Source organism: Asterias amurensis, chromosome 12, assembly GCF_032118995.1.
Source record: "Asterias amurensis chromosome 12, ASM3211899v1".
NCBI classification, from domain to species: domain Eukaryota; kingdom Metazoa; phylum Echinodermata; class Asteroidea; order Forcipulatida; family Asteriidae; genus Asterias; species Asterias amurensis.
The window spans coordinates 4,187,323-4,215,183 of record NC_092659.1 but is presented as its reverse complement, the minus strand read 5'-3'; the positions used below and the strand labels follow the sequence as shown (position 1 = coordinate 4,215,183).

At 38.9% G+C, this 27,861-nt stretch overlaps 2 protein-coding genes across 6 annotated transcripts; one reads left to right on the top strand and one right to left on the bottom strand.

Annotated features, from left to right (window-relative positions):
* Positions 1-25: 25 nt before the first annotated feature.
* On the bottom strand, positions 26-27,707 carry LOC139945035 (putative defense protein 3). 5 transcript variants are annotated; one of them, XM_071942283.1, is made up of 8 exons: positions 27,348-27,707; positions 8,174-8,403; positions 6,399-6,553; positions 4,788-4,879; positions 3,892-4,004; positions 2,587-2,604; positions 2,365-2,397; positions 26-1,737 (listed from the first exon to the last, which is right to left on the bottom strand). In XM_071942283.1, exons 2-8 carry the CDS (start codon positions 8,382-8,384, stop codon positions 1,655-1,657), a joined length of 705 nt encoding a protein of 234 aa, XP_071798384.1. In that variant the 5' UTR covers positions 8,385-8,403; positions 27,348-27,707; the 3' UTR covers positions 26-1,654. The 5 variants fall into 5 exon arrangements, with proteins under 5 accessions (XP_071798384.1, XP_071798380.1, XP_071798382.1 ...); XM_071942279.1 differs by having other exon boundaries at positions 8,174-8,429; positions 27,348-27,706; XM_071942281.1 differs by lacking the exon at positions 27,348-27,707 and adding an exon at positions 8,982-9,283 and having other exon boundaries at positions 8,174-8,429.
* On the top strand, positions 14,463-22,626 carry LOC139945090 (putative defense protein 3). The gene is made up of 7 exons (XM_071942348.1): positions 14,463-14,572; positions 15,575-15,818; positions 18,322-18,476; positions 18,907-18,998; positions 19,434-19,552; positions 20,668-20,718; positions 21,233-22,626. The coding sequence occupies exons 2-7, from the start codon at positions 15,605-15,607 to the stop codon at positions 21,298-21,300; spliced, it is 699 nt and encodes a 232-aa protein (XP_071798449.1). The 5' UTR covers positions 14,463-14,572; positions 15,575-15,604; the 3' UTR covers positions 21,301-22,626.
* Positions 27,708-27,861: the final 154 nt, after the last annotated feature.

The following is a 27,861-nucleotide window of genomic DNA, read 5'->3' as shown; positions in this document are numbered from 1 at the left end:
GCTTTTGTTTTGACCAACTCGTCCGATCCAAGGCAACGTGTTCCTTTAACCATTTTTTTTTGGCCAAGAGTCTCCTTGCCCGTTTTCGAAAATTTGATGTTGGCAAGGGTTAAACCAGTTCTTATTTTTGGGAGAAAGTGAATAAAAACGCGAGAGCTCTGAAATTAACAACGTTTGACAAATAATTAGTGATTTTTTATTTACTGTACTTGTTTATTATTTGTCAAATCCCAGACCAGGGCCCAACTTCGTAGAGCTGCTAAAGCACATACAGCATTTGCTTACCAGAATGTTATAACCAGCCAAACTATGCCACATGTACCGTTTTTGACTGGTATCCTGCTCATTTATGCTAACCAAGAAACTTTTAAGCAATATTTTCTGCTTAAGCAGCTCTATGAAATTGAGCCCTGGATGTGAGACTGCTTAATTTATTTTCTTGGAGAGTCTTGCGACTCGATAACTAAATAACACATCTATAAATCAACGAGTGGTTTAAAGAAATAAACACAACAATTCTAGCAGGCCTAATACCTCTTTTATGAGGTTTGCAACACGCCGGCCATTTTTTTTAAAGACTAACCCAACTAAAGTCACAGTTAATGTGCACCACTGAAATGAAATGAATACGTTTGGTTATTGGAACCCTTCTCTAATTCAATCCTCTATAATTTTAAGATTATGTACAAAAGAACTCATATGTAAAAGTTTTACTCCAAAAGGTGGTAGCGTTTTCTTTTTAAAAGATTTTGGATAAAATCTGAAGAGGTTATTTCAGTACAGGAGAACAGTCAGTAAAAATGGTTTTGACGTTACAAATTATAGTTCGTTAAAAAATGTAATACCGCCCTCTTGTGGTCCTTATCACAAAATACCAATTCGGATGGTTTACAAATGGTAAATTCTGTCAGTTTTTTTTTAACTGTTTTTAAAAGCCCCTTAAAGTTCATCGCGCTACCCCACACCCTGTTCACTGGGCTCTAAGCTTTTCCTGAAACCGTTTCAACTCCTTAGGAGTATGCAGCACCGTTAGCCAAATTAAATGTAGGCCTACATGTACTTAAAAAGTTGCACATTTACATCATTAGCTTTCAACCCTCACAGGTTTACGGGCGCTTAAGTTAGTGTACCAGCAGGGATTCGAACCCACTTTCCGATAACACAATCACAGGAACTTGAATGAGCTCGATGCGCTAGACAGTTCAGCCCCGATATGACACAAATCAAGTTTGAAAAAAGAAAACCCCAAATACACTACTATAATAATAATGAACACAAACAACTGAAACTAAAAAAAAAAAACTTTTTAAATACTAAAAAGTAACATCAATAAAGATAAAAACAGTTAAAAACTAACACCTGCTATTAATTTATTTCAGAAATCTCTTAGAAGCAATGTAATAATTGTCTCTCTGACATTATCCCCTTCCCGTGCAAGATGAAAATTACATTCACGCAAGCATACAGACCCTAATGGTTGGCAAACGCCATAGAGATGTGCAAGAAGAAGACACATGGCAGACACACATTCGCATCTGCGTTTACGAAACAGCGCAATGTTCCCTCATTTTGCCAACCAAACTGTTAGTGCGCAAGTGCATTTGAAGTTTACATATTTATTTGGAAAGGTCTATTGAAAGCTGTTCTCAAGTATCTACTGAGACCTAGCTAGGGTAACCGCCATGAAGAAAGCAGCTGCTGAAAGGACCAAGGAGATTCCATGAGTGCAACCAGTACCTAAATCAACAAATCAGAAAGAACGAAACTATATTAAATGGATTGTAAATCAACACCATGTATACCAATTTCACAAAGTCTTTAAATAGGCAGAAAATACTGCTTGGAAAAAAAAACGTCTTTGCTAAGCAGAAATTGAGTTAACCATCAGCCACACCAATGCAATCTTGATGTCATTTGGGCCGGTAATCTGATTCTGCGACGATATTTTTTTTTTTTTTTAATTCTTTTATATGGTGACAGTTTTTTTTGGAAAGTGAGCCCTCCGTGGGGTGGATTTCACAAATAGTTAAGACAAGTCTTATCTCGAGTTATGACGAGTTTACTAGTCCTAACTTTTTTTAGGCATACGTTTTAATATCTCCTAGGACTAATCCTAAGTTAGGACTAGTCCTTACTCTTTGTGAAATCGACCCATGGTCAACTCTGTGTGTTATGACGTTGCAACTAAATTTCTACAAAATAAATAAATCAGTGAAAGTACGGATAAAACAAATGAAAAACCAAAAACAGCAGCAAATAATTAAGTCAATAAACAATTGGTCAAGTAAAATGTAAATGAATAAGTAAATAAATCAACTAATTTAATAATTCCAAATGAAAAAAATAGTGACCATAGTAACTTACCTTCTTTTCCATCGGCGTCCGTATGATCTGGTTCTGTTTATGAGAACAAAAGATACACACGTTATAAGATGGGTAGTAATAAAGAAAACCTTCAGCTATGGTCCTTTGTTCGTAAAAGACACCCAAAGGTCCGTACGTAAGCCCCGCCCCTCAATAGTAAGTAAACAAATATAATAATTTTAAATAAACACACAGAGTAGATGTAAAAAAATAATAACTTACCGCCTGTGTGATCTGGACCTGAAAAAAAACACCCAAAAAACATTCAAAGATGGGTAACAAAATAATCAAAAAAACTATAAACAATTCGATCACATTTCTAGCTTGGATACGAGTTTACAACGGTAGGCCTAAAAACTAATAGCGCCAAATCAATTAAAAAAGCTCCCAGGCGCTTAACAGCAATACAGACTTTCATTTTAACCCCAAAAAGCTAAATAATTAAAAGGTCAAAAATAAGATCCATAAAGCACGATCATATAAAACAATTAAGATACATGTACAAGTAAACAAATAAATTAATAACCAATCAAACACATTGAGTTAATGCCACCGAAAATACATATCTATCCAGAAAAATTATCCTAAACATCAACATTTAAAAAATTAACCAGTAAAAGTCGAAAAAAGGAGCAAGCGTAAAAAAAAAAAAAAAAAAACAACATGGCCGTTATAGGACTACATCATAAAAAACCACAACAACAATAATAGGTAGAGAGATGGCCTCATTAAAATATTGTCAAAACATGAAGACCCGACAATATTCATATTTTCATACTCTTGGGTTGATAACAAGTACAAATGTGCACATTAATTAGAGACAAAAAAAAAAACCCCAAAAAACACTAAAACGCAATGAGCAATTCAAGTACAGACGAAGGAAAAAGAAACAGCTTGATGCCGAAGATTTGCCTAAAAACAAAACATAACACACATGTCCAGAGGCGCTCCTCTCCAGCAGCTGGTCCTAAAGAACACAACAACCGTAGTCTTGGTCCAAGACGTCACTATCTCATACTCGTGATATTTCATACTCGTGATAACCCGACAGAGGGCGCGCTTTTCTTCCCGAATTCATCGCGGTTTGACGACTGGCTGTAAATCGAACCATGGATAGTGACGCCCTCTGTTGTTGGAATTGATCCATTTCGGTGCGTTGTACGAATTGATCCATTTCGGTACGAACTTTACGAAGGTCTTGGAACCAAGACTACAACAACCGTTGAAATAAACAACCAGCAAAATATATAAATATACATCAAGCAGTACAATTAGTTATTACAAACACGAATAAAAATGGCATACAATAAAGATTAACACACGTGAATAAAAAAAAAAAAAAAAAGAAAAAAAAAAAAGTGGGAAAAAACACGAAAATGGTTCCAAGACAACCAGCCAGTTTATTTATGAAAGTACCCTACTTTCATTATGACAAAGAGTTTCCTGCCATATTGCTCTTTGCAAGAGTGTTATGGTGGACAAAATGAGTGTTTTTTACTCTTTTACATTAAGAGAGTATGTACTTACGTGGAGGAGGTGGAGGAGGTGTAACGGTCACGGCATCCCCAGCCATGAACGTGACAGGAGAAGACATCACACCCACGTAGAAATTCTCTTTCGGTTCACCAACGATAGTGGCTCTGTAAGGATATAGCAAACAATATTTTAAAGAACTTTAAAACTTGGTGAGCGCTCGGCTCGCCGAGTAATACCTAAGTTTAGGTTGAGTTAGTATTTAGCGTGTACTGCCAAGTATAAAACACAATTATTTGTTTGGTGCCTTATCACTTATTTAGAAGTGAAATAACCAAACAGGATCGGATGAGGGAACAATCAAACGGTCATCGTTGGGGTTTGACACTCCGGGCAGCAGATGCAGTATAGCCAGTCTGGAGTAAGTGAAGACGGGACAAAGGTCAAGCTCGGTTCGGTGCAGGATTGAAACTACCAGCCCCCCCCCCCCCCCCCTGGCCATCAGCCCGGTCAAGCCTGACGATCCCATTGTTCCATTACCACAATACTTGGAATGTATGACATGTCTTGCCAGTGAGTGATGTAGTCATACTGGCTGTGCAGTACCCACCCATTATATTCGTAATCCATAACTTACTAAGCCACTGGACACGTTAGGCAATAATACATTGTCAAATTCTCAATTGGTGTATCCCCAAAAATGCATAAAGTAACAAACCTGTGAAAATTTGGGCTCAATTAGTTGTCATATTTATAAGAGAGCAATAAGCCAGAAAAAACACCCTTGCTGCATACTTCGTGTAACTTCAGATGCATAATAATTAAATGGCTTCAGCTGGAGTATTTTATTATTTCAGTGAGAAATTATCTCTTGCTCAAAAATTACCATACTTCAGAGGGAGCCGTTTCTCAAAATGTTTTATAGTATCAACAGCTCCCCGTTGACTCACCTGAACTTGATTGATCCTTCGTCTTGTGTAGGTGCTTTCCATACAGCGATTACCCTCTGCCAGTGTTTATCGTCAGAATGCGCCCATGACGACTGTTGAAAACAAAAGACAAGTGCAGAAAGTACATAAGGTCCGCTGGTCTATTGTGGTCAATTATTTTTCTTCATGTTGTGCCAGTAGGCTAAGGCCTATGTTTATGTCTATCTCTCTTTTGTGGAAGTGTCATGGCTGAGCGGTTAAGAGCACCGAATTCAAACTCTGGTGTTTCTGATCAGCAGAGTGTGGGTTCGAATCCCCAGCAGTGACACTTGTGTCCTTAAGCAAGACACTTAGCCATTGCTTCGTCATTCGGATGGGACGTAAAGCCGTTCGTCCCATGTGTCGTGTAACGCATGCAAAAGAACCCAGTGCACTTATAGAAAAGGGGTTCACCCCGGTGTTCCTGGTTGTGGCTGCTTAATGCGCCGTAGCACCTTACAAGGTGCTAAATAATTAGGTCTCACATTCTATCACTACAATAAACTATCTTTCTGAAAAGTTGTATATACTCAGCGCCTTGAGTACCTTGTTTGGTAGATACGTGCGCTATATAAGACTTCGATATTATTATATTATTTTCAGCCATTTCGCCGTGTTTCTAAGTTTTCCTTGCTTTGTCCTTTCACTATAGACCACCGGTTTTTTTTCTTTTCGGCACAGATTTTTTTTTTAAAGTTCACAGATTTACTATAACTTGCAGGGTTTACAGAAGGTATTGGTGAAAGACTTCTCTTAAAATATTATTCCATTAAAATGCGTTACTTTTCGATAAAACATTAAAACCATTATCAATTCTCGTTACGGATTTACTGTAAACACATGTCGTGACACGGCGAAACGTGCGGAAACAAGAGTGGGTTTTCCCCGTTGTTTTTTCCCGACTCCGATGACCGATTGAGCCTCGGTCATTATTAGAGTCATCGGAGTCGGGAGAAAATAACGGGAAGATCCACCCTTGTTTCCGCACGTTTCGCCGTGTCATATCATGTGTTTAAATTAAATCCGTCATTCTCGATATCGAGAATTGATAATTAGTTAAAGGTTTTCTCAAAAAATAAATCAATTAGTGGAATAATATTTCAAGGGAAGTCTTTCACCAATATCTTCTGTAAACCATGTAAAGTCACTTGTAAATCTGTGAACTTTAATTTTTTGTTTTTCTGTTCAGAAAGTGTTCAATGGCTTTAAGAGTGCAATCTCTATAGCGGTCAGGTCGGTCCACGTATACTTCCACATGGCTATATCACAGAGTTTCTCAACCTCAACAAATCTGGCCGGAGTGGCCTCCACTCAAGCCGTAATCTAAGAGTTCACTTAGCACTTTACACACAAAGGGCAGGGGACGGGTCATTCTCATCAGTTGCTGGTCTCCGATGCTGGAACGCCCTACCAAATCACATTCGCAAGATCAACTTACTCCAGACTTTCAAGTGTAAATTAAAAACGCATTTGTTCTCTTCTCGCCCATAAACTAACCTTTTCGTAGCATTTTTTAACAGCATTGTATCTGTGGTAAATGCGTTTAACATACAAGTCTTACTTATTTTTATAATGATAAAAAGTGAAACTTACATTGACGGCGCCGTGACACATAAGTAACTGTGTGTTGCGTGGTGGATAGGCGAATTTGCCGACCGCTTTGTCCATATCTTTGGTGGGATCAGCGCGGCGAGCTTGGATGAAAAATCCCTCAAAGTTGACATCTGCTCCATTTGCAGTGATTTCAACTACAAATAGGTCAAAAAGAAATAAAATAAAAGACACAATAAAAAAGTCTGAAACTGGAACAGACCCCATAACCCCTGGGAAGGGTAACATGAATAAAATAATAAAAAACAATTCGTAAGTAAGTCGTTCGGAAAGCTATGGGACACGTTGCCTTTGATCGGTCGAGTTGGTCCATGAAAATTGTTTGAAACCGTTTGTTATGAAATGCATATGGTTAGAAAGATGTTTAAAAATATAATAAATTGATCCACACGGTTTTCCTTTTACGTCGTGAACTAACACGGCACGCCATTTTGTGGAGTCAAATTGTTTTACTTCACAAAATGGCCGACCGTGTTAGTTTGCAAAATAAAAGGAAAACCATTCAATTTCGAGGCATATTTGTGTGGATTACTATATTCTACTTTTTAAACACCTTTCAAAGCAATACATTTTACAACAAACATTTTCAAACGCTTTTCATCGACCAACTCGCCCGATACAAGGCAACGTGTTCCTTTAAAAAACATTTGTAAAGCCTTATCACACAGTTTGACTTAGAAAAAAACATACTTTGGCAACGCAATTAACTATAGCTTCATCAGGGTAGTCCATCAAAAAAAAAAAAAAAAAAAAAAAAAAACAGTTTGTTCCCTACCAATAATTTCATATTCGTTGTATTGATTAACACATAAACCACTATTATATTCCTGAGTCGTTGTATAATGGGCAATCTAGCAGAACATGGATTTCTGTTTCATTGTCCGGATGACAATGCAGGCAATTTCTTTGGGTTGACTCTAACCCAATATACCGTCCTATTTAAAGGCAGTGGACACTATTGGTAATTACTCAAAATAATTATCAGCATAAAACCTCACTTGGTAACGAGTAATGGGGAGAGGTTGATAGTATAACACATTGCGAGAAACGGCTCCCTCTGAAGTGATGTAGTTTTTGAGAAAGAAGTAATTTTCGACGAATTTGATATCGAGACCTCAAGTTTAGAATTTGAGGTCTCGAAATCAAGCGTTTGAAAGCACACAACTTTGTGTGACAAGGTTGATATTTTCTTTCATAGTTATCTCGCAACTCCAACGACCAATCAAGCTCTAATTTTCACAGGTTTATTATTTTGTGCATAGATACACCAACTGAGAAGACTGGTCTTTGACAATTACCAGTTGTGTCCAGAGTCTTTAAAGGAACACGTTGCCTTGGATCGGACGAGTTGGTCAAAACAAAAGCGTTTGTAACCGTTTTTTATAAAATGCATATGCTTGGAAAGATGTTTTAAAAGTAGAATACAATGACCCACACAAGTTTGTCTCGAAATTGCGTGGTTTTCCTTCTACTGTGCGAACTAACATGGTCGGCCATTTATGGGAGTCAAAATTTTGACCCCCATAAATGGCCGACGTGTTAGTCGACGAGGTAAAAGGAAACCACGCAATTTCGAGGCATGTTTGTGTGGATCATTGTATTCTACTTTTACAACATCTTTCTACCCATATGCATTTTATAAAAAACGGTTACAAACGCTTTTCAAAGACCAACTTGACCGATCCAAGGCAACGTGTTCCTTTAAATAAGTAAACTTCCTCTCAACCGCATCCCGATTTCTCACGGAGTTTACTTACCAGTCAGAGAGCCTCCTGCCGTGTATTTATCAGAGCTGGTAGTGACGGTGAACGGTGGGTTGGCGGTATCAGTGGCTAGACTCGTTCCGTTGTTATGGCCAGTTGGTATCATATCAGTACACAGAGTACCGAACGTGACAATTGGAGGCCCAGTCTTATATCCCAGAGCAGCAGACAAGGTCAACATTAAAACTATAGCGATGTACTCCATTGTACCGGTAATGGGATGGCTATCAGACGGGGGAAGCAGTGAATTCTATAAAATTAAGACAGAAAAAAAAACAGACACTTCAAACAGTAAAACTGTTTAGTTGAAATACTTGCCAAGTCTTATAGCAAGAACACTTGCCAAGTCTTAGAGCAAGAACACTTGCCAAGTCTTAGAGCAAGAAGATTTTACCAGTTTAGGTTCAGTTTAACCGCCGTGGTCTAGTCTGACCATGATTATGGTTCATACTGACCCGGGTTGTGGTTCAGTCTTCCATTCTCTTGCAAATTCAATGACCAATTGAGTCAAAACTTTCACAGATTGTATACATGTTGGAATACACCAAGTGAGAATACTGGTATTTGACAATATTAACAAAATTGTCGATTTCACAAAGAGTTAAGACTAGTCCTAACTTAAGACTAGTCCTAGGATACATTAAAAACGTACGGTTTAGCCCCAAGTTGTGACGAGTAACTCGCCGTAACTAGAGGTATGACTAGTCATTTCTCTTTTTGAAATCGACCCCAGTGTCTTAAACCGATGTAAAATATTTTGAAACAGTCGACAAACTAGTATTACCGAAATAATAATACTTACACAAAACTGAGCTGGTTTAATAGAACTCTCGGTTGAAACGTCTCGACAGATCACGAGAACAATTTAGACTGTACTGGAAACACTAAGAGCCTCAGCTTAAATTCTCACAAAGTTTATGCAAATTTCAACCCGTACCTGGGTGTGTCTTCAAAAAACAACAGCATTTAACAACAGTGTCAAACCACCATGCCGTAGAGTGACTCAAGGACATGGCGTAGTTTATCCAGGCATTTTGAAACCAATACTTTTGTTATTTTAAAATAACAATTTTCTACTTGAAGTCACACAACGAGTTTTCAAGTTCACGTTCATCCCCTGCTTTTGTAAACCTTTTTTTATGCGTGTATGTGGGCAAATCTGCTTCAGCAAAAAAAAAAAAAATAAATAAATAAATATTTTGTCCTTCTGTAACAGAGGCAGTGAACACTATTTGTAATTACTCAAAATAATTAAATAAGCTGAAACCTTACTTGGTTACGAATAATAAGGGGCTGCTGACAGTATAACACATTGTGAGAAACGCCCCCCCTCTGAAGTAGCATGGTTTTCAAGAAAGAAGTAGTTTTCCACTTTCCAGTTTGATTTCGATACCTTAGAATTAGATTTTGCGGTCTCGAAATCAAGCACCTGAAAGCACACAACTACGTGTGACAAGGGTGTTTTATTTTTATTTCATTATTTTAATTATCTCTCAACTTCGACGACGAATTTAGTAAAAATTATCACAGGTTTGTTATTTTATGCATATGTTGAGATACACCAAGTGGGATAACTGGTCTGTGACAAGTACCAATAGTGCCCAGTGTCTTTAAAGGATTTGGATACTTTTTCAAAATTTCCACAGATTTTCATTAAACTTACAGGGTTTGAAGATAATAATAGTGGAAAGCTTCCATTCAAATATTACTTACTGAGGTGCTGTAGTTTTTGAGAAATGAGTAAAACAATGTCATGAAAATATGATTTTACAGGGGGGAAAAGACAGAACAAAAATAAAGACGAAAAGCTACGAAGAGGGAAAAAGGGTGGGTTTTTAGAGCACGTTTGAAGGCTGGGACACTGTTTGAGCTTCTGGTTAGGGTTAAGGAATTCAGTAGTCGGGGATCAGAAATAGAAATTACCCCGTCACCTGCAATTTTGGGTTGAAAGAAGAAGAAGGGTAAAGCGAACGACAAAGCTATCTTTTTTATAAAAGAAGGTTGTTGCAAGTTTATGAAAATTTAATCGAGTTCACCATTAGCTCAAAAATATTACGCACGTATCACAAACTTGTGATTTTTTTTTGCGTGTGAAAGTTTATCTCATGTTTCTCTTATCCTCTGACAATGGATTTGCCCTTGCAGTTTTCCAAAAGTAAGTTTATCTGTCAGTCGGAAACACAAAGGGAGGAACACAATAACCGATTTGGGAGCGAAAGTTCTTTTCACTCACATCCAAGCACGTATATTGCATAGGCATGCGTGGTGTGTTGGTACAGTGTTGGCTAATGGTAAAATATAATAAAAACAAATTTCATGCAACAATTACGACTCTGATATGCATGGTTAACCCCTGCCCAATGAAATTTAGTCTGTAAGGTTACGTTTGAAACACAAAGGAGAACACGATGACCTGATTTTAAGCTAAAGTTCGATCTGAATCAGAACCCAGCGTGTGACGTTCTGATTATGCTTGATCATGGCCCAGGGATTAAAGTCAGCCGCTGGCACAATGATTTTGTTTCATAAAATGATTTCAATCTATATTTGGTTTGTTTGTCTAATAACTTGCCAGGAAGATCATGTTTTTTAAAGGTAGTGGACACTATTGGTAAATACTCAAAAAATTTATTAGCATAAAACTTTTCTTGGTGACGAGTAATGGGGAGAGGTTGATGGTATAAAACATTGTGAGAAACGGCTCCCTCTGAAGTGCTATAGTTTTCGAGAAAGAAGCAATTTTCCACGAATTTGATTTCGAGACTCAACCATCCAAACGCACAGAATTTCGTGTGACAGGGGTGTTTTTTCTCTCATTATTATCTCGCAAGTTCGATGACCGATTGAGCTCAAATATTCACAGGTTTGTTATTTTATGCATATGTTGAGATACACCAACTCTGATGGATGGCTAGTCTTTGACAATTACCAATAGTGTCTAATGGCTTTAAAGAACTGTCTTGCTACATAGTCTTCTACCGACAGGATCAAAGTATTGAGTCTTGAGTAGAATAATCCCTATACAGCTAACACATGAAGCTTAACGGCAGTGGACACTATTGGTAAAATTGTCAAAGACTAGCCGTCACAGTTGGTGTGTCTCAACATGTGCATAAAGTAATAAACCTTTGAAAATTTGAGCTCAATCGGTCATCGAACCTGCGAGATAATAATGAAAGAAAAAAACACCAATGTCACACAAAGTTGTGTGCGTTTAGATGGTTGATTTCGAGACCTCAAGTTCTAAATCTGAGGTCTCAGAATCAAGTTCGTTGAAAATTACTTCTTTCTCGAAAACTATTGCTCTTCAGATGTAGCCGTTTCTCAAAATGTGTTATACCACCAACCTCCCCCATTACTTGTCACCATGAAAGGTTTTATGTTAATAATTATTTTTAGTAATTATCAATAGTACCCACTGCCTTTGACTGGTATGTTACGTTGGTGACGTCATTGGTCGACGATGCAAGTTGCTTAGAGAAATAAAACAAGAAGAACATGTTGTGCACTATTTACACTGTACTCATATTTTCGGGAGACTTTTCAGTTCTGAAAAGAGCTGATCTGCTACTACCTGGGCATAATGTAAACAAATCGGCTGGGACTATAATTCTTTTAGAGGATCGTCATTAACACCAGAACCGTGTAGTGGGTTTTTAATATTGGTCTCAACGTTTCGTCCAACTTGGCTCCAGGCATTGTCAAGTAGACGTGTTCCCTCAAATACCTTACCATGCCATGCCTCGAATCCCATATACAGTGATTTCATTGGATAAACGTACAGAGTGACGTAAACTTTCATATCTGGGTTATGATTGGTCCGAGGTGATGTCATTATTTGTCCAGCCTTCGATAGTCTGCTTGCAGCTCGTGCATAAGATATGTACATACGATTGATCGCACACGTGACGGAGGCCAGGGTGTTTTGTACACCCGAGTGGGTAATTTGTACCTCAGGCGAAGCCGATGGTGCCAGTTGCCCGAGAGGGTGTACAAAACTCATGGACGCCGTGTGCAGCGATTATTTTGTTATACCAAGGTTATTATTGCAGGAACAAGCAAACATTATGTGCAATAAGCGCATCATAATTTAAAGTTCTTATAAAGCGCACATATCTTATTAAAGCAGTGGACACTATTGGTAATCACTCAAAATAATTATTGGCATAAAACCTTACTTGGTGACGAGTAATGGGGAGAAGTTGATGGTATAAAACATTGTGAGAAACGGCTCCCGCTGAAGTGCCATAGTTTTCGAGATAGAAGTAATTTTCCACGAATTTGATTTCGAGACCTCAGATTTAGAACTTGAGGTCTCGAAATCAACCATCTAAGCGCACACAACTTGGTGTGACAAGGGTGTTTTCTTCGCTTTCATTATTATCTCGCAAAGAACTTTGATGACCGATTGAGCTCAAATTTTCACAGGTTAGTTATTTTATGCATATGTTGAGATACAACAACTGTGAAGGCTAGTCTTTGACAATTACCCATAGTGTCCACTGCCTTTAAAGTTCTTATAAAGCGCACATATCCTATTAAGGCGCTAAACACAGATAATTAACACAAAACAAAAAATGGGCTCTGAACAGTTCAGTCTTCAACAGTTTTTTTTATTGTCATGATTGAGTCAGACTGGCGGATTTCCTGAGGGAGTATGTTTCATAGGTAGGGGCCGCTTGGACCAAAGAGCAGACGATAACACGTGTAAAACAAATATGCTTAACAAAAACAAATGTTGCTTCACTTTTCCGGACGGCACACACAACGCAGAGGAATGTGTATAGATTCACTTAGGGCCAGCGTAATTACAACCTCGTTCTCTTACTCTGCTCGTACCCGGGTTATTTATCGTACAGGGTACTGTAAAGGACCAACGCTGGGAATGTTAAGATGATGTATCTTGGTGTACATGTACGTGTGAATTGTCTGCGAATTTTCTGCGAATTTTGTGAGGGTATATGGCATTACCCGAAGTGTGACGTCAGTTGTCAGGCTACTTACCTGAGAGTTTATTTAATTTACTCCCATGCAATGACGTCACATTCAGATACTGCTGCCTAAACTTGTGGACAAGTCGTTATATGTCTGTTGCGGTGATAGCGTTCCGCCTCTCTCATCGATTCCCGCGACACACGCAATATTCTCGCGTTAATAGAGATGTTTCGCAAGCGTATGGGGCAGATACAGTTATACAGATAATATGATATCCGTTCACGTCAGCCAAGTGTTGGATTTTGTTTCGCAAAACATAGGTGTCACCTGAGGGCGCTCGCATTCAACATGGGTGTTTCCCGACAAGCATGACTGATAGAGACCCCATGTTTTATACACTTTCTCATCGTTTTGCTTGCAAATGACTAACAATTTGCTATCTCTGTCGATCAAGCACTATACCAGTGAAAGCAATTTCGTGAGAATTGTTTTTGATCTGGGACAAAATAACAAGGAAAGTCTGCAAAACAGTAGCCGTTTTCGTGATGAGCTCCTGTATCCGTTGCTAATGTGTGTGCAAAATACGTCGATTAGTCACAGACACGCGTCGCGTGAAAACACAAAGTGTCGACGTATCGGTATCTGTGTGTTTCCGTATACTTACGAAACTTCTCTAATAGCAGACGTTTCCTATTCTACAGGTTAACTTTTCCCCCACCTTTGTGATCGAATAGATACAATGAAATACTATTATGTCGTGTCTTTTTATCAAGAATTTGAGTTCTGATTAATTTATTTGGTATTAATTGGGGGGTATTTTACTTTAAAAAAAAATGTATCTTCAATTGTATTAACATTTTTATATTTTTATATGTTATGTATCACGCCTGAACAATATACAATCTATAATAACTAGTAAAGTTGGTTGGTTGTGGATACAACCGTGTAAATCCAACCGTGATTTACCTCATCAACAAACAAATACAAACTAACAAACAAAAAAACACACACACAAACCAAAGAAATATTATCCTTAAACCGCGATCACTTGCTACACGAAAACATACCCTCACCAGGATGTGAACAAACTAAAAAACGCACGTTTCACACGTGTGCAGTTCCAACAATTGAGAAACTTCGAACTCTTTCCCAAATCCGGTTTATAGTTTACAAGGCAGCCCGATGCTTCTCTTTTGTTCACCTTTTGTTACAGACGTGGGTTTCCGCTGTAAAAAAAACTGTAATTTCAGAAAAACTTTTGAAAAGGGGTCCGGGTTGTATTATTACACAAAGTATAACCCGGGGCTATAAACTGTGGCTCGTATAAAAGCCATTGTGGGTATACATTCACCTTCACTTTCAAAGCAACTAGACGATAGGAACACCACCGATACAAGAATTGGTTGTGAGGATATTTTGTCTTTATATAAATACCGAAACAAGATTTGTGCTGTTCAGGTAAGATCTCTTGACTTGTTTTAAAGCCATTACACACTTTCGGTAAACAGTGTTGTCCAGGTCCCACACTTCGTGTATCACAACTTATGTATAAAATAACAAACCTGTGAAAATTTAGGCTCAATCGGTCATCGGAGTAGGGAAAAAATAACGGGAAAACCCACTCTTGTTTCCGCACGTTTCGCCGTGTCATGACATGTGTTTTAAATAAATCCGTAAATCTCGCTATCGAGAATTGATGTTTGTTTAATGTTTTCTCGAAAAGTAAAGCGTTTCATGGAATAATATTTCAAGAGAAGTCTTTCACCATTACCCTCTGTAAACCCTGTAAATTATTTGTAAATCTGTGAAGTTGTTGTTTCTGTACCAAAAGTGTATGATGGCTTTAAACGGTTTGTTATACCTTTCGTATATAACGTTTTTCGCCATGACATGAATCGTGTGAATGAACATGTTACTCATAGATGTTTATTTCAGCTTCATTATTTAGTCTAGAAGTTTATTTGTAAAAAGGAAATCGACGGAGCAGTTTTTTTCAGGAGAGTTGCGAGAGTCGAGTTTTGTACATACTAAAATAATTTTCGCTATAATGATCAGACGAACATTATCTTCGCTTAAATGTTTTTACTCATTTATCAAAACAACTAGCACCTCAGACGGTAAGATTTAAAGGGGAGCTTATAGCAGTGGACACTATTGGTAATTACTCCCAAAATAATTATTATCATAAAAACTTTCTTTATTACAAGCAATGGGGAGAGGTTGATAGTATAAAATGTTGTGAGAGACAGCTCACTCTGAAGTGACGTAGTTTTCGAGAAAGAAGTAATTTCCCACGAATTTGATTTCGAGACCTCAGATTTAGAATTCTGCGCCCTCGAAATCCCGCTGGTACATTTCTTCCCCTGACTGCTCATCGGAGGGTTAAGAACAAGTTCAAAGAGCAAACATTAATCTGGTGTACAATATTCAATTATTTCAATAATTACAATTGGTTGTTAGAACTTCCTTTGGAGATTCCGGTCTAGCAAGATGCGAACTGCAATGCTGTCGATATTGATCTTCGTCCCCGCACTGGTGTTGGGATACGGTTATGGACCCCCTGTATCGACGTACCCCGACCTGTGCACCGACATGATCCCAGTGGGTCACAATGGCGGAGTGAGTATAGCCAACGACACGGACACCCCACCGTACACGATTACCACCAACAGTGACAAGTACACGGCGGGTGGGTCACTAACAGGTAGGTATTGTGAATAATAATGTTCTGGGCCCAATTTCATAGAGCTGTTTAAGCAAACATTTTGCTTAAGCAAAAAGATCCTTGCTTAGTAAAATCAGATTACCGGCCAAGACTCCACTCATTTGGTATGCTAAGTAAAACAACAGCTAAATACCAGTCACAAGCAATGTATATTGCATGCAACTTTTGCCAATAACATGTGTAAAATAAGCGAGCTATTTTCGTGCTTAAGCAACATTTTTTTCTTAAGCAGCTCTATGAAATTGGCCCCTGTTCCCAAGCTGCTACTATGTATCTAATACATCGCTCTAACTTCTGTTTCGGTCGCCCTCTTTTTCTGGTTAAGTTTTGTTGAGTCCAGTTGGTTGATTTGCATGCCCACCTGGGGCCAATTTCTAACAACTCCCTAAAGTCTATTAGCACAAAAACACCTTGCTATACAGACATTGTTACATGCCAAAAGCCCATATAAAGTTTCATGTGACTGGTACAGCCCGGTTCATACTTGACGTGAATGTGACGTCACACCCTCCTTTCGTAGCGATTAATCGCAAGGGAGTAGAGCAGAGGGCAACTGCTGCGAATTGCCCGTTGCGAATTTGTGACGTCAAGGCTCGCTTCGCATTCGCATTCGCAGGAAGTATGAACCGGGCTTACCCCACCCATTTTTTGCTTTATAGCGTATGTGGGGTATCGTGGCCGAGCTAGCCTTGCTCTCAAGGCAGTCGAATTATTCACTCCGAAAAAGACCGCCGCTGTATAAAAACCCACCCATATTCACTGTGCGTAAAATGTGTGTAACCACATCGCACGACACGATGCCCCCGTACACTATCGCATACGGCCTGACGGCCTCCGCATGCGGTTAGTGGTACGAGTGCGGGTGACTTGTGTGCACAGCCGTCGATTTCACAAAGAGTCAGGACTCGTCTTATCTAACTCGTCCTAACTTAGGGTTAATCTTAAGGTCTGCATGCTACAGTGCAGGGTTGGGACTCGTCCTAAGTCCTAAGATTAGTCTTAAGTTATGAAGAGTTTTGTGAAATCGACGGCATGGTTGTACGATGTGACAGTGTGTATATGGGCGGGTCGCGCGGTGTGATTACACGCACCACGCACAGTGTATACGAATGGGTTTCCAGCGGCATCTTTTCGGAGCGAAATGCGACTGCCTTGAGCAAGGCTATGACCGAGCGGATAAGAGCACCCAATTCAAGCTCGGGTGGTTCTGTTCAGCGGAGTATGGGTTCGAATCCCGGTTTTGACACTTGTGTCCCTGAGCGAGACACTTCACTATAATTGCTTTGCTTCTCTCCACCCGGGGGTAAATGGGTACCTGTGAGGTCAGAGTTGGTTCTTGTGATTGATAAGCCTTGATTGCGCTACTTATTTGGCGGCACAGGCTGTATACTCCCCAGGGAGCTGAGATGGTTTAAGGAATGATGTAAGGCCCAGTGACCAGGGGTAGAAAAACGGATACAGTTTTGCAGACTTTTAGTTGTCTTTTTGTTACAGGTCAAAAACATTTTCCACGGAATTGCCTTTACGGGTATTGTGCTTGATATAGATACTAGACATTAGTCATTAGCAAGCAAACGGATGAGAAAATGAGAAAATGCAGTGTATAAACAATGTGGTCTCTGTATAGGACGGATAGGTCATGCTTGTCGGAGAAAACACCTCATGATGCATGCGAGGGCACTCATGGTGACACACACCTAGATCTTGCGAAACAAAATCCAATACGCGGCTGACGTGAACGGATTCGGTCATCATATTCGTATTGTTTTGTATCTGTAGCCGCACGCTTGCGAAACCTCTCTATTACTACATGCGACCACACACCAGACCGATACGTTACAATCAAGCAACTCCCCTATTATAATCAGAATTCAAGCTCATTTAAAGTGACTCCAAAAGTTGTTTTAAAAATCGGGTGTTTACCCTTCCTCCATGATCTAATGCTGTGTCATTGCAACATTACGTTTATATTAATTGGTGAGTTGGAGACCGCTCTCGTGTCACATCAGGCCCAAGCGGACCCCGGGAGTTTGTAGAATGTGCAAATACCCATAGACCTTCCTTGTGTTTCCAGACAGACAGAAAGAGTTCTTTCACACACAGTATTTGACAATAACTCAAAGATACGTCTGGCAGCGAACAGCGAGTTCAAAGTGAGTTCTATCGAGTTATTCAAGGGCCTCGAATTGTGACGTCAGTGGTTTCAGGCTGGTATAGCTTTACAATAGACCCTTCACATGAAATATGTAAATTGCACATAGCGCCCGCGCAGTAACATTTTGGTTGGCAAAATGAGGGAACATTGCGCTGTTTTGTACACGGCTAATGGGTGTGTGACGCAGACGCGATTGCGCGTCTGCTTAGTGTTCAACTCTATGGCGTTTGCCAACCAACAGGTTCTGTACGCATGCGTGAATGTGATTAGCATATTTCACGGGAAGGGTCCATTAACACGTACGCGTGTGTGTTTCTCTCCCCGCAGTGACTATATCCGCAAGTGAGCCGACATTCTTTGAGGGATTTTTCATCCAGGCACGGCGTACTGACATGGGTATAGGAGACACCAATGTGTCGATCGGAGAGTTCGCTTACCCACCGCTGAAAACACAGCTTATTCAGTGCCACAACGTCAGCAATGTGAGTTTGAAATGCCCCTGGTGTGGTTTGTGTCATTGCAATTTGACGTTACATTTCTTACTTTCAAACCATGCACTTTTAACGTGTTGATATTGTTGTTGTTGTTGTTGTTGTTGTTGTTGTTGTTGTTGTTGTTGTTGTTGTTGTTGTTGTTGTTGTTGTTGTTGTTGTTGTTGTTGTCGCTGTCGCTGTCGCTGCCGCTGCCGCTGCCGCTGCCTGCCGCTGTCGCTGCCGCTGTCGCTGTCGCTGCCGCTGCCGCTGTCGCTGTCGCTGTCGCTGCCGCTGCCGCTGCCGCCGCCGCCGCCGCCGCTGCTCTTGCTGTTGCTGCTGCTGCTGCTGCTGGCGTGGTAGTGGTATTACTATTCATTTCTCGAATAGAAAATTTGCTTTGCTTGAATTATACTTATTGGTGTTTTTTTACGAATTTCAGTCGGCGTGGGCCCATTCCGACGACCCTGAGTGGACTACAGTCTTTGCTGTGTGGAACGCACCTGCTCAAGATGAAGGACCTATCGAGTTTAAGTAAGGACATGTGTTGTTTGACCTCAAGCATTTAAACTGTATAAGTCAATGGCTTCTGATATAGAGCTGAAGGAAAAATAGGTTTTAACAAAAACCACATTCATTGTAAAAAAAAAAATCAACACATGTATACTCCAATAAAAAGTCGAGATGGTTTAAGGAAGGCCCAGTGACCAGGGGTAATAATGTTGGAAGCGCTTTAAGACGCCTCTGGGTGTGAAAAGCGCTTATATATAAAAACAGGTTATTACTATAGATTATTGTTAAAAAAAAGACAATCCTTGAGAGAAGTAAGCACTGTTAGAGATATAGAATGGGTTAATGCCTACTAAAATTCTAATACATAGGCATCCAGCCCGACCTTTCCTTCAATTTGCCATTCATTTGAATTGCATCTAGTAATTTCTCTAAACATATTAATTGTTCCGCTCAAAGGGCAACTATCGTAACAGGGGAGCCTAGTGAGGACTGGTTCTACCTCGGTGTCAAATCTGCTCAAATAAGTTTCATGGCTGGAGACGCCATCACAGTGTCACCTCCTGCAACTCAGCCTGGTAAGTGCATCCCCTCTTGATGGCGCTGTTGGTATTTTGATTGGTCGTTTGAGTTGACTGACTGGAAGTTGTCTCTCAAATGAAAACATTCCTTCACATGTGCTTGGCTACGGCACTCCATTTGTATGTTTTGTTTGTTAGGGGTGGGACTTTTCAGACTGTAATGAAGACAGAGGGGAAACTTTGTAATGCCGTGACAGGAGGCTGACAAGGTGAAAGCCATTGTTATCGGTGATGTGTGCATGCTCAGAACTATTGACAATATAGACCTTATCGCAAATACTCGGTACGCGCACAATAGACGTGGAATGAGGTGCATGCTGTTCTAGCTAACTATCAAATTTGATCACTAGCAAGACCAGCATGCACCTCTTCCGACAGTTTGCGCTTGCGCAACGGTATTTGCGAAAAGGTCTATGACAATTTACCTGGCAAATCTGCTGCCACCCGGCGTAAAATTTTTCCCATTGCTGTTATTAATTTGATTCAGATATCGAGAAATAATGCTCTGTTGTTTAACGTTCCTACAATTGCTGTGGGTATCACACAGGCCCATTGAAACAAATCAGTCTAGGGGTCGTAAAATGTTACAGTATCACCAACTCATCAAAATGTTGATTCTTCCTCAGACTTAAACTAGACTGGAGTTTTAAAGACAGTGGACACTATTGGTAATTACTCAAAATAATGATTGGCATAAAACCTTTCTTGGTGACGAGTAATAGGGAGAGGTTTAGGTTAAACACTTAACAGTGTATAAGGGCCATGAGTTGTGTGGTAAAGCAGTGGTTTTAATATCAAACGGAAACACTGGTGTTTAGCAAACGTTGATGAGCTGAGGACCTTTTAAACGCTTCTTCAACACAATGCAAACGGCTTGTGCGTCAAACTAAACACGTCATAGTGAAAACTATCAACATTTGGCGTGTTTAGTTTGACGTATCAGCCGTTAATATTGTGTTAAGGAAGCGTTTAAAAGGTCCTTAGTTGTGACGTTTCGATTTGTAGGCCCTGACTGTCTTCAGTAGTAGTTTTCTCAAAGACAACCAGGATGCTAAACTTCCCCATTTACGTTTAAAATAAGTGTTTTTATTATTTTAATCTGCTCCGAACAGGAGTTACTGATGACAACACATCGTCCCCAGAGCCTACAACCACCGATGGTGGTAAGTATATTTTGGGGGTATTCTTGGCTATTTTTATTTTCTTCATGCAGAAACTAAGAATTGTTGGTGATGTGATGGGTTGTGGCTGAGCAGGAAGATACTTTGGTATAACAAACTTGTCGCTCGAGATGATCCGGTTTGTTTTTGTTCCTTTTGCTATAACGAAAAAGGGTGTGTTTAAAGTGGTGGTTTTGGATGACAATGGCTAGCTATACGTAAAGACCAAAATGTCATTCAGTAAAAAATCCATATTAATTTAAAGAAGAAAAACGGTCATTTTTTATTTTTATTTTTTTTAATAGGAAACTAATGTACCCCTTGATCAATAAAACCTGCTTACCAAAAGCTCCAAAATATGCAAAAGCATTTAACGGAATCCGGCACTTTTGACCTTAGTGCAGGGCATGCAGACGTTATTACAAGGTACACGCCGGCACTGGTTGGGTAAATGTACTATTTAACAACCCCTGTGTTTCTTCAAATTAACTTTTCTATTTTTCTGTGTCCTTTTCAGGCTGTTCTCTAAGCGCTTCAGCTATTCTTTGTGTGATCACCATGTTGTGTGGTTTAGCTCTTGCTTAGCATGGAACTTCATGGTTGACGTTTGCAAAAATGTTATTGACGATCCAGCAGCAATCTTCATTTGTTTGTTTAAATACTAAAAACACCAATAGTTTATTTTTATAAAACAATTGAATGCATAAAATGCTTTAAGAACTTAACGGAGGCCAGCCGGCCCTATAAACAAAAATACATTTATTGAAAACTGACAGCAAAATCTACTCGATGACGTTTTGAAATGAAACGATCACCTGCACTTGTTTTTAACCCTTCAACTTATAGACGATGTGACCTCTGACGTCACACGAAAACCATAACATGATTCGCGCGCATACCGCCGGGCAAAACCTCTGTGTTTTGGCAGCCAGCTAGAAAGTGTACGCAATCTTACTGTGACTGCGCAACTCAGTGCAAACACTTTAGACAGCCAGTAACTATATGAAGCGCAACATGGTAAACAGAGGCTTGGCAACAAGTACATAACTTATAAAGATAATGCAATAACCAATCAACTAGTCCTAAACAGTACATAACTTATAAAGATAAAAATATGATCTCAATTACAAAATTTGATTAACAAAGCTGAACTTAACTCTTGCAGATTGGTCAAAAGCTGGCTAAAACTTGAAGAAAAAAAAATTAACAAAATGCATGATCCTTTTCACAACAGAGATAATTATTTAAAGCAAGGGGAAATAGAGCGAGTTCAAAGGTCGTATAGAAGCAAACTTAAAATCTTATTGAAAAAAAATGTTATGCTAATTACATAGACCGAGGATGCATTTGGAATTCTCGACATTCTTATTTGCAGATGTTGAAAGTGTTGTTGAGATAAGCTTAAATTAAACTTCCCGTCGATGGTTAAGGTTTCTTAGTAGTTATTTATAGTACAGATGCATTTACCTTCATCTTATGAAAAGTGCCTAATGAGTAATAAAGCATTATGAGGTTAGGTAATAAATCACCGACTTTGGTTGTTTCCTTATAAAGACATTGGACACTATTGGTTATTGTCTAAGACCAGTCTTCTTGGTGTATCTCAACATATGCATAAATAACAAACCTGTGAAAATTTGAGCTCAATCGGTTGCGAGATAATAATCGGTTCCGAGATAAAAAAAACACACACGAAGTTTTGTGCTTTCAGATGCTTGATTTCGAGACCTGACATTCTAAACCTGTTGTCTCGAAATCAAACTTGGTGAAAAATTGCTTCTTTTTGGAAAACTACGTCACTTCAGAGGGAGCCGTTTCTCACATTGTTTTATACTATCAACAACTCCCAATTACTTATTACCAATTAAGGTTTTATGCTAATAAATATTTTGAGTAATTACCAATAGTGTCCAGAGCGTTTAACTGTGTTGTTTATTATTATTATTGTTGTTATTATTATTATTATTATTATTATTATTATTATTATTATTATTATTATTATTATTATTATTATTATTATTATTATTATTATTATTTTTTTTTTTTTTTTAAACACTTGAGCACTCTCGCCAACCTCTTCAATCCGTCCACCATGTTGGATAGCACTAGATTCTTCCGTTTGATTTATCTTTTTATTTGAATGTATTTGAATTTTTCATTCATTGTAAAACAATTACTGCCAGGAACATTGGCAGCAATACAAGTAGTAACACAAACTAGTAAAAACAAGAAAATTGCAATCGTTCATGGTTTTATCTATTGATAACCCACAAAGGTAATTGATTGGTCTAGTAAGCAAATAAATAAGAGGCGGAATATTATAATGACATTTTTTCCTCCCTTCCCCCATGACAAAAAAAGACCGTGCGCCCCCACGCCCCTCCCCCCTGGATCCGCGCTTGCCAGACGCATGGCTCAAACTTGTCGGATATCGGGTATGGGGAACTTTTACATCTATGTATTATAACCATTGATACCAGAGAAGCATTGCTAAAAAAAACTAGAATTTAGTGTTTGTAGAAACAAACACAAGGTGTTCGGATATCGTCAAGGTCAGCGTTTGAGTCAATGAAATAAGTGTTGTTAAAAATGCAAAGATTTTTTTTTCTCGATGTGTATTATGGTAATTTAGCATCAAAAGGGTTGTTGCTCGAACAACTAACAATTAAAGGAACACGTTCCCTTATGAGGCGCCAAGTGTAAACTTATTATTTAACGCAACTATTTCACCAAGTCGACTTACAGAAACTAAGAAGTTGACTTAACAGCCTGAACACGCGTTGAGATGTGTGTGTATCAAACCTTGTGCACCACTGTGAGAGCACTCTATTTCCTAGTCTGTATATTGCTTTTTAACTTTACGTTTGCGGGCTAAAACTAAATGTAATACTGTAATGCCCCTTTAAATGATGTTTGACCAGGCAAAGATATAAAGTAGGTTCCAACGGTTACAAAATATTAGTATGATTAGCCCGTGCTTAGCCCGCTCATGGGGGTTCCATTGTTTGTGATTAAATTTACTTCATTATCATTATGTTTGACAACTTGGACCGAGCACCTCTGGGTCAAAAGATGTTTTGGAGTTTTCTTAACTTTACAAAATTATGATATCACTTAACCATTGCTTCGTCCTTCGGATGGGACGTAAAGCCGTTGGTCCCATGTGTTATGTAACGCATATAAAAGAAACCCAGTGTACTTATCGAAAATAGAAGGATTTCGCCCCGGTGTTCCCGGTCCGATCGGCAGCAAAATTGCGCCACAGCACCTTGTAAAGCATTACATGGTGCTACCAGAGTATTAGTATGATTAGTCCGTGCTTAGCCCGCTCATGGGGGTTCCATTGTTTGTGATTAAATTTACTTCATTATCATTATGTTTGACAACTTGGACCGAGCCACTCTGGGTCAAAAGAATTACGGATTTATTTTAAACACATGTCATGACACGGCGAAACGCGCGAATACGAGGGTGGGTTTTCCCGTTATTTTCTCCAGGCTAAATTTTCACAGGTTTGTTATTTGATATAGAAGTTTTGATACACGAAGTGTGGGCCTTGGGCAATACTGTTTACCGAAAGGGTCCAATGGCTTTAAGTCATGTTTGACGCCTTGGATCGGGCACCACTAGGGCAGGAGATGTTAAGGAGGTTCCAAACGATACATAATTAGTATGCTTAGCCCGATCGGGGGTTCCAGTATTTTCTTATTTTATGTAAATAACATTACATGCGTTAAAGGAACACGTTGTCTTGGATCGGACGAGTTGGTCTATAAAAAGCGTTTGTAACCGTTTGTTATAAAATACATAATGGTTGGAAAGATGTTGTAAAATGATCCACACAAATTTGCCTCGAAATTGCGTGGTTTTCCTTTTACTTTGCGAACTAACACGGTCGGCCATTTTTGGGAGTCATAAAAAACAGGATCTATGGAAAAGCTGAAAATAAAAACCATGACGAAATATACCATTGTTATTCAATAGAGATGTATTGTAGTCACTTTGGTTGGGGAGTGAGGAAACTAGTAAAACACACATAAATCACAGTGCTGGCTGGGACATAATTTTATGCACCTGACAAATCTATGCATGGATATTCTTTAGAAGGTTGTGTTTGTTTGAATATATTCACATGGTTCGTTGAAATATAAGGGGGTTGGTTGTGGCGACAACAACCTTTTTATCCTTTTGACAACCATCATATATAATGTAACTTCACGGCTGATGGTTGCACTTTGGTATTGTCACTTTTCGACTCGGCTCTACGTGCTGTCTGGTACCTTCCATACATACATTTTGTTGTGAAGATTTTAATTGGGTAAAGGCTTATAGTTTGATGATTAATATGACGAAAACAAACTTTTATCCTTTTGAACTGAATTCAAGATTTATTGTCTCATTCTTCTCACGTAGCTATTTAGTAGGGTCAAAACGTGAGGCCAGTAACACTTTTTTGCAATTACATGTACACCATGTAATGTTAGTTGGACGCAGTTTGCTAACAGCCTACTTTCCCTTTTTAAATAAAATCAGTAAATTAATAATTTTGCTTGTTACATAAAATAAAATTGAAGAGGATGCCTGAATTGACTAATACAATCGGAGTTGGACGAGGTGTAGAATTGATTCAAGTCTTAGATTGTGGTTATTCTTCTGCATCCCAGGCACAAAAAACGCCCCACATTATTAGCGATCACGCGGGCCCTAACTCGCAATCTCAATTTGCAACGTGTGCAGGCTGTGTATAAGTAAACTGTAAGTCGACTTGGTGAGATAAATTATGTCAGTAAGTGGACTTAACATTTTATCTAAGTCGACTTGATGAGATAAATTATGTTATTAAGTCAACTGATAGTTTTGAGTAAGTCGACTTAGCAAAATAATATGTCCGTTAGTAACTGGTTCCACGAAATAAGTCGTCTTGATGAGATAACGTATGTCGGTAACTCAATATGTTGGATGGCACTCCTGGAGCTCCGTATGTGACCTTTTGCCAGTCAAAACTTATCAATGGAAAATCACGCCATGTGCACGCACATGGCACTGGCGTTTAATGTGTAAACAAGTCTGAACAAGCTATAGTCGCGAGGGGTATGCTGCGTTGGGCATAAACACTTAAGCCAAGAAAATATACAAATGCTTACTTTTGAACCGTAAGACAAGGTCGAAATGGGATTATGTCTGCGAGGCGTTTACGGAGTTTTGAATGATGATTCCGATGATGTATTGATTGTAAGAATCCCCTGAGTGTGTAGATCAGAAGTTATGATTTTATATTAATAAAAAAACTTTGAATGACCATCATTCAAGAACGGTTGACGTCATCATGACGTAACTTAAACGGTTTCCTCTCCTAATAAATACCTATCTATGTGTGAAGTTTCAAGTTCATACGGGTTTGGGAAAGGTGCTTTTGTTAGCGGACAAGGTATTTTTGAGTTGGCCGAACAAACTTAAAAATACACTAGACTCAAGTTTTTGTCATAACAAAAACAAGGTGTTCGGCTTCCGGGAGTACAAAAATACACCCTGGTGGACAATTATCAAAGGAAAAACCCATGAAAATAGGCCTTTTCAAAGCATTTTACATGCACTTCCGGTTTAGAAAGGTCAAAAGGTCAAGAGAAGGTCACCAACATATCCATTTTTGTGAAGTACGTAAACCCCTTTCATATGATGTATAGATTGTCAAAATAGCTTTTGTGGTTGAGGACATAGGAACTTATGAATGATGACGACTGGAGAAGAGAATAAGTAAACGAAAGGGAAATGTTTATTGAAAACGCCTTGAAAACAGACTATAAACGAAGCTGATATAATATTTTTAAAAAGAAGTAAAAAAAAAAAATAAAAAAAACATCAACAACTGGTTTAGCGGGTTTCCCAACCAAGTCCTGACCGGGCCCGAGGTTGCTTAACTTCACTGATCGGACGAGAACCGGTGTGATCAATGCAGTACGGTAGTAGTCACAACCAATATGTATTTTTGACGAAAATACACAACAAATCTGATTTGAACCAGAAGACAAGGTAAAAATGGGGTCATGTCTGCGAGGGCTTTACGGAGTTTTTGTAAGAATCCATCACGTGGATCAAAAATAATGATTTTGTGAAATAATAAACTTTGAATTTTTATAACTCAAGAATGGATGCCGTCATCATGACCTAACTAACACATTATTCCACTCCTAATGCATATCTAACTATGTGCGAAGTTTCAAGTTCATACGAGTTTGGGAAGTGTGCTTTTGTTCGAGGACAAGGGACGAAGAGAAGAAGAAGATGAAAATCTGGATTGTTTTATTTATTTGTTTGTACTAAAGTTTTGTTTAATCCGGCAGTTTATTTTAGCAAGACCACTCCTAATTGCTTGGGCCTTATGCTTTAACCATTCTGTTTTCTTTAAATGTTTTGTATTGTAACATCCATGTCTGTGCATGGATGTAGAAATAGATTAGTTTACGTAACGTCCTTTCCTACCAGAGAAAGTTTAAAAGGGCTTATGTTATTCCAGAGATTTTTTTTCTTCAAAGTATTTAAATCAGAATAACTTGGATAGTTGTTTTAACAAATAATCAAAACAATTGATGATTATGCTAAGTTCAAGAAGTAATAGATATTGTAATACTGACGTGAATTCCGTGGGCCCAAAACGCTCTTCACCCGGGGGGAGTGGTCGATCGATGCAACGTCTCTATTCTTCTCGGTGTTTAACCAAAACATGACCAATGTTCGTCATTTTGTACTGTTGTTTTCTCACATAATTAAAAGTCCCATGAATCACTGAAGTAGGTGGCCATCTCAGCGAAACTTCGTCTTCAATTCCACATTGACCACTAAGCCATCAGAAGGGTAACATTTGAACAATTTGACGCCGAAGATTGAGAGGAAATCATTTTCGCAGCGTTCTGCATAAATAGAGCTATACAGCTCTAAATAATAGAGCTATATAGCTCTATGCATATCACGCTATGGCACAGAGTACAATAAACTTGGCAGCATGCCACCAAATAAATGATGCCTAATACACTACACGTGTACGACACACGTGTTACGCACAACCAATGGGGAAACTTCGTAGTTCTTTATACATGAAATTATGAATTTTCAAACTCGATTTTGAACCAGAAGACGAGATCAAAATGG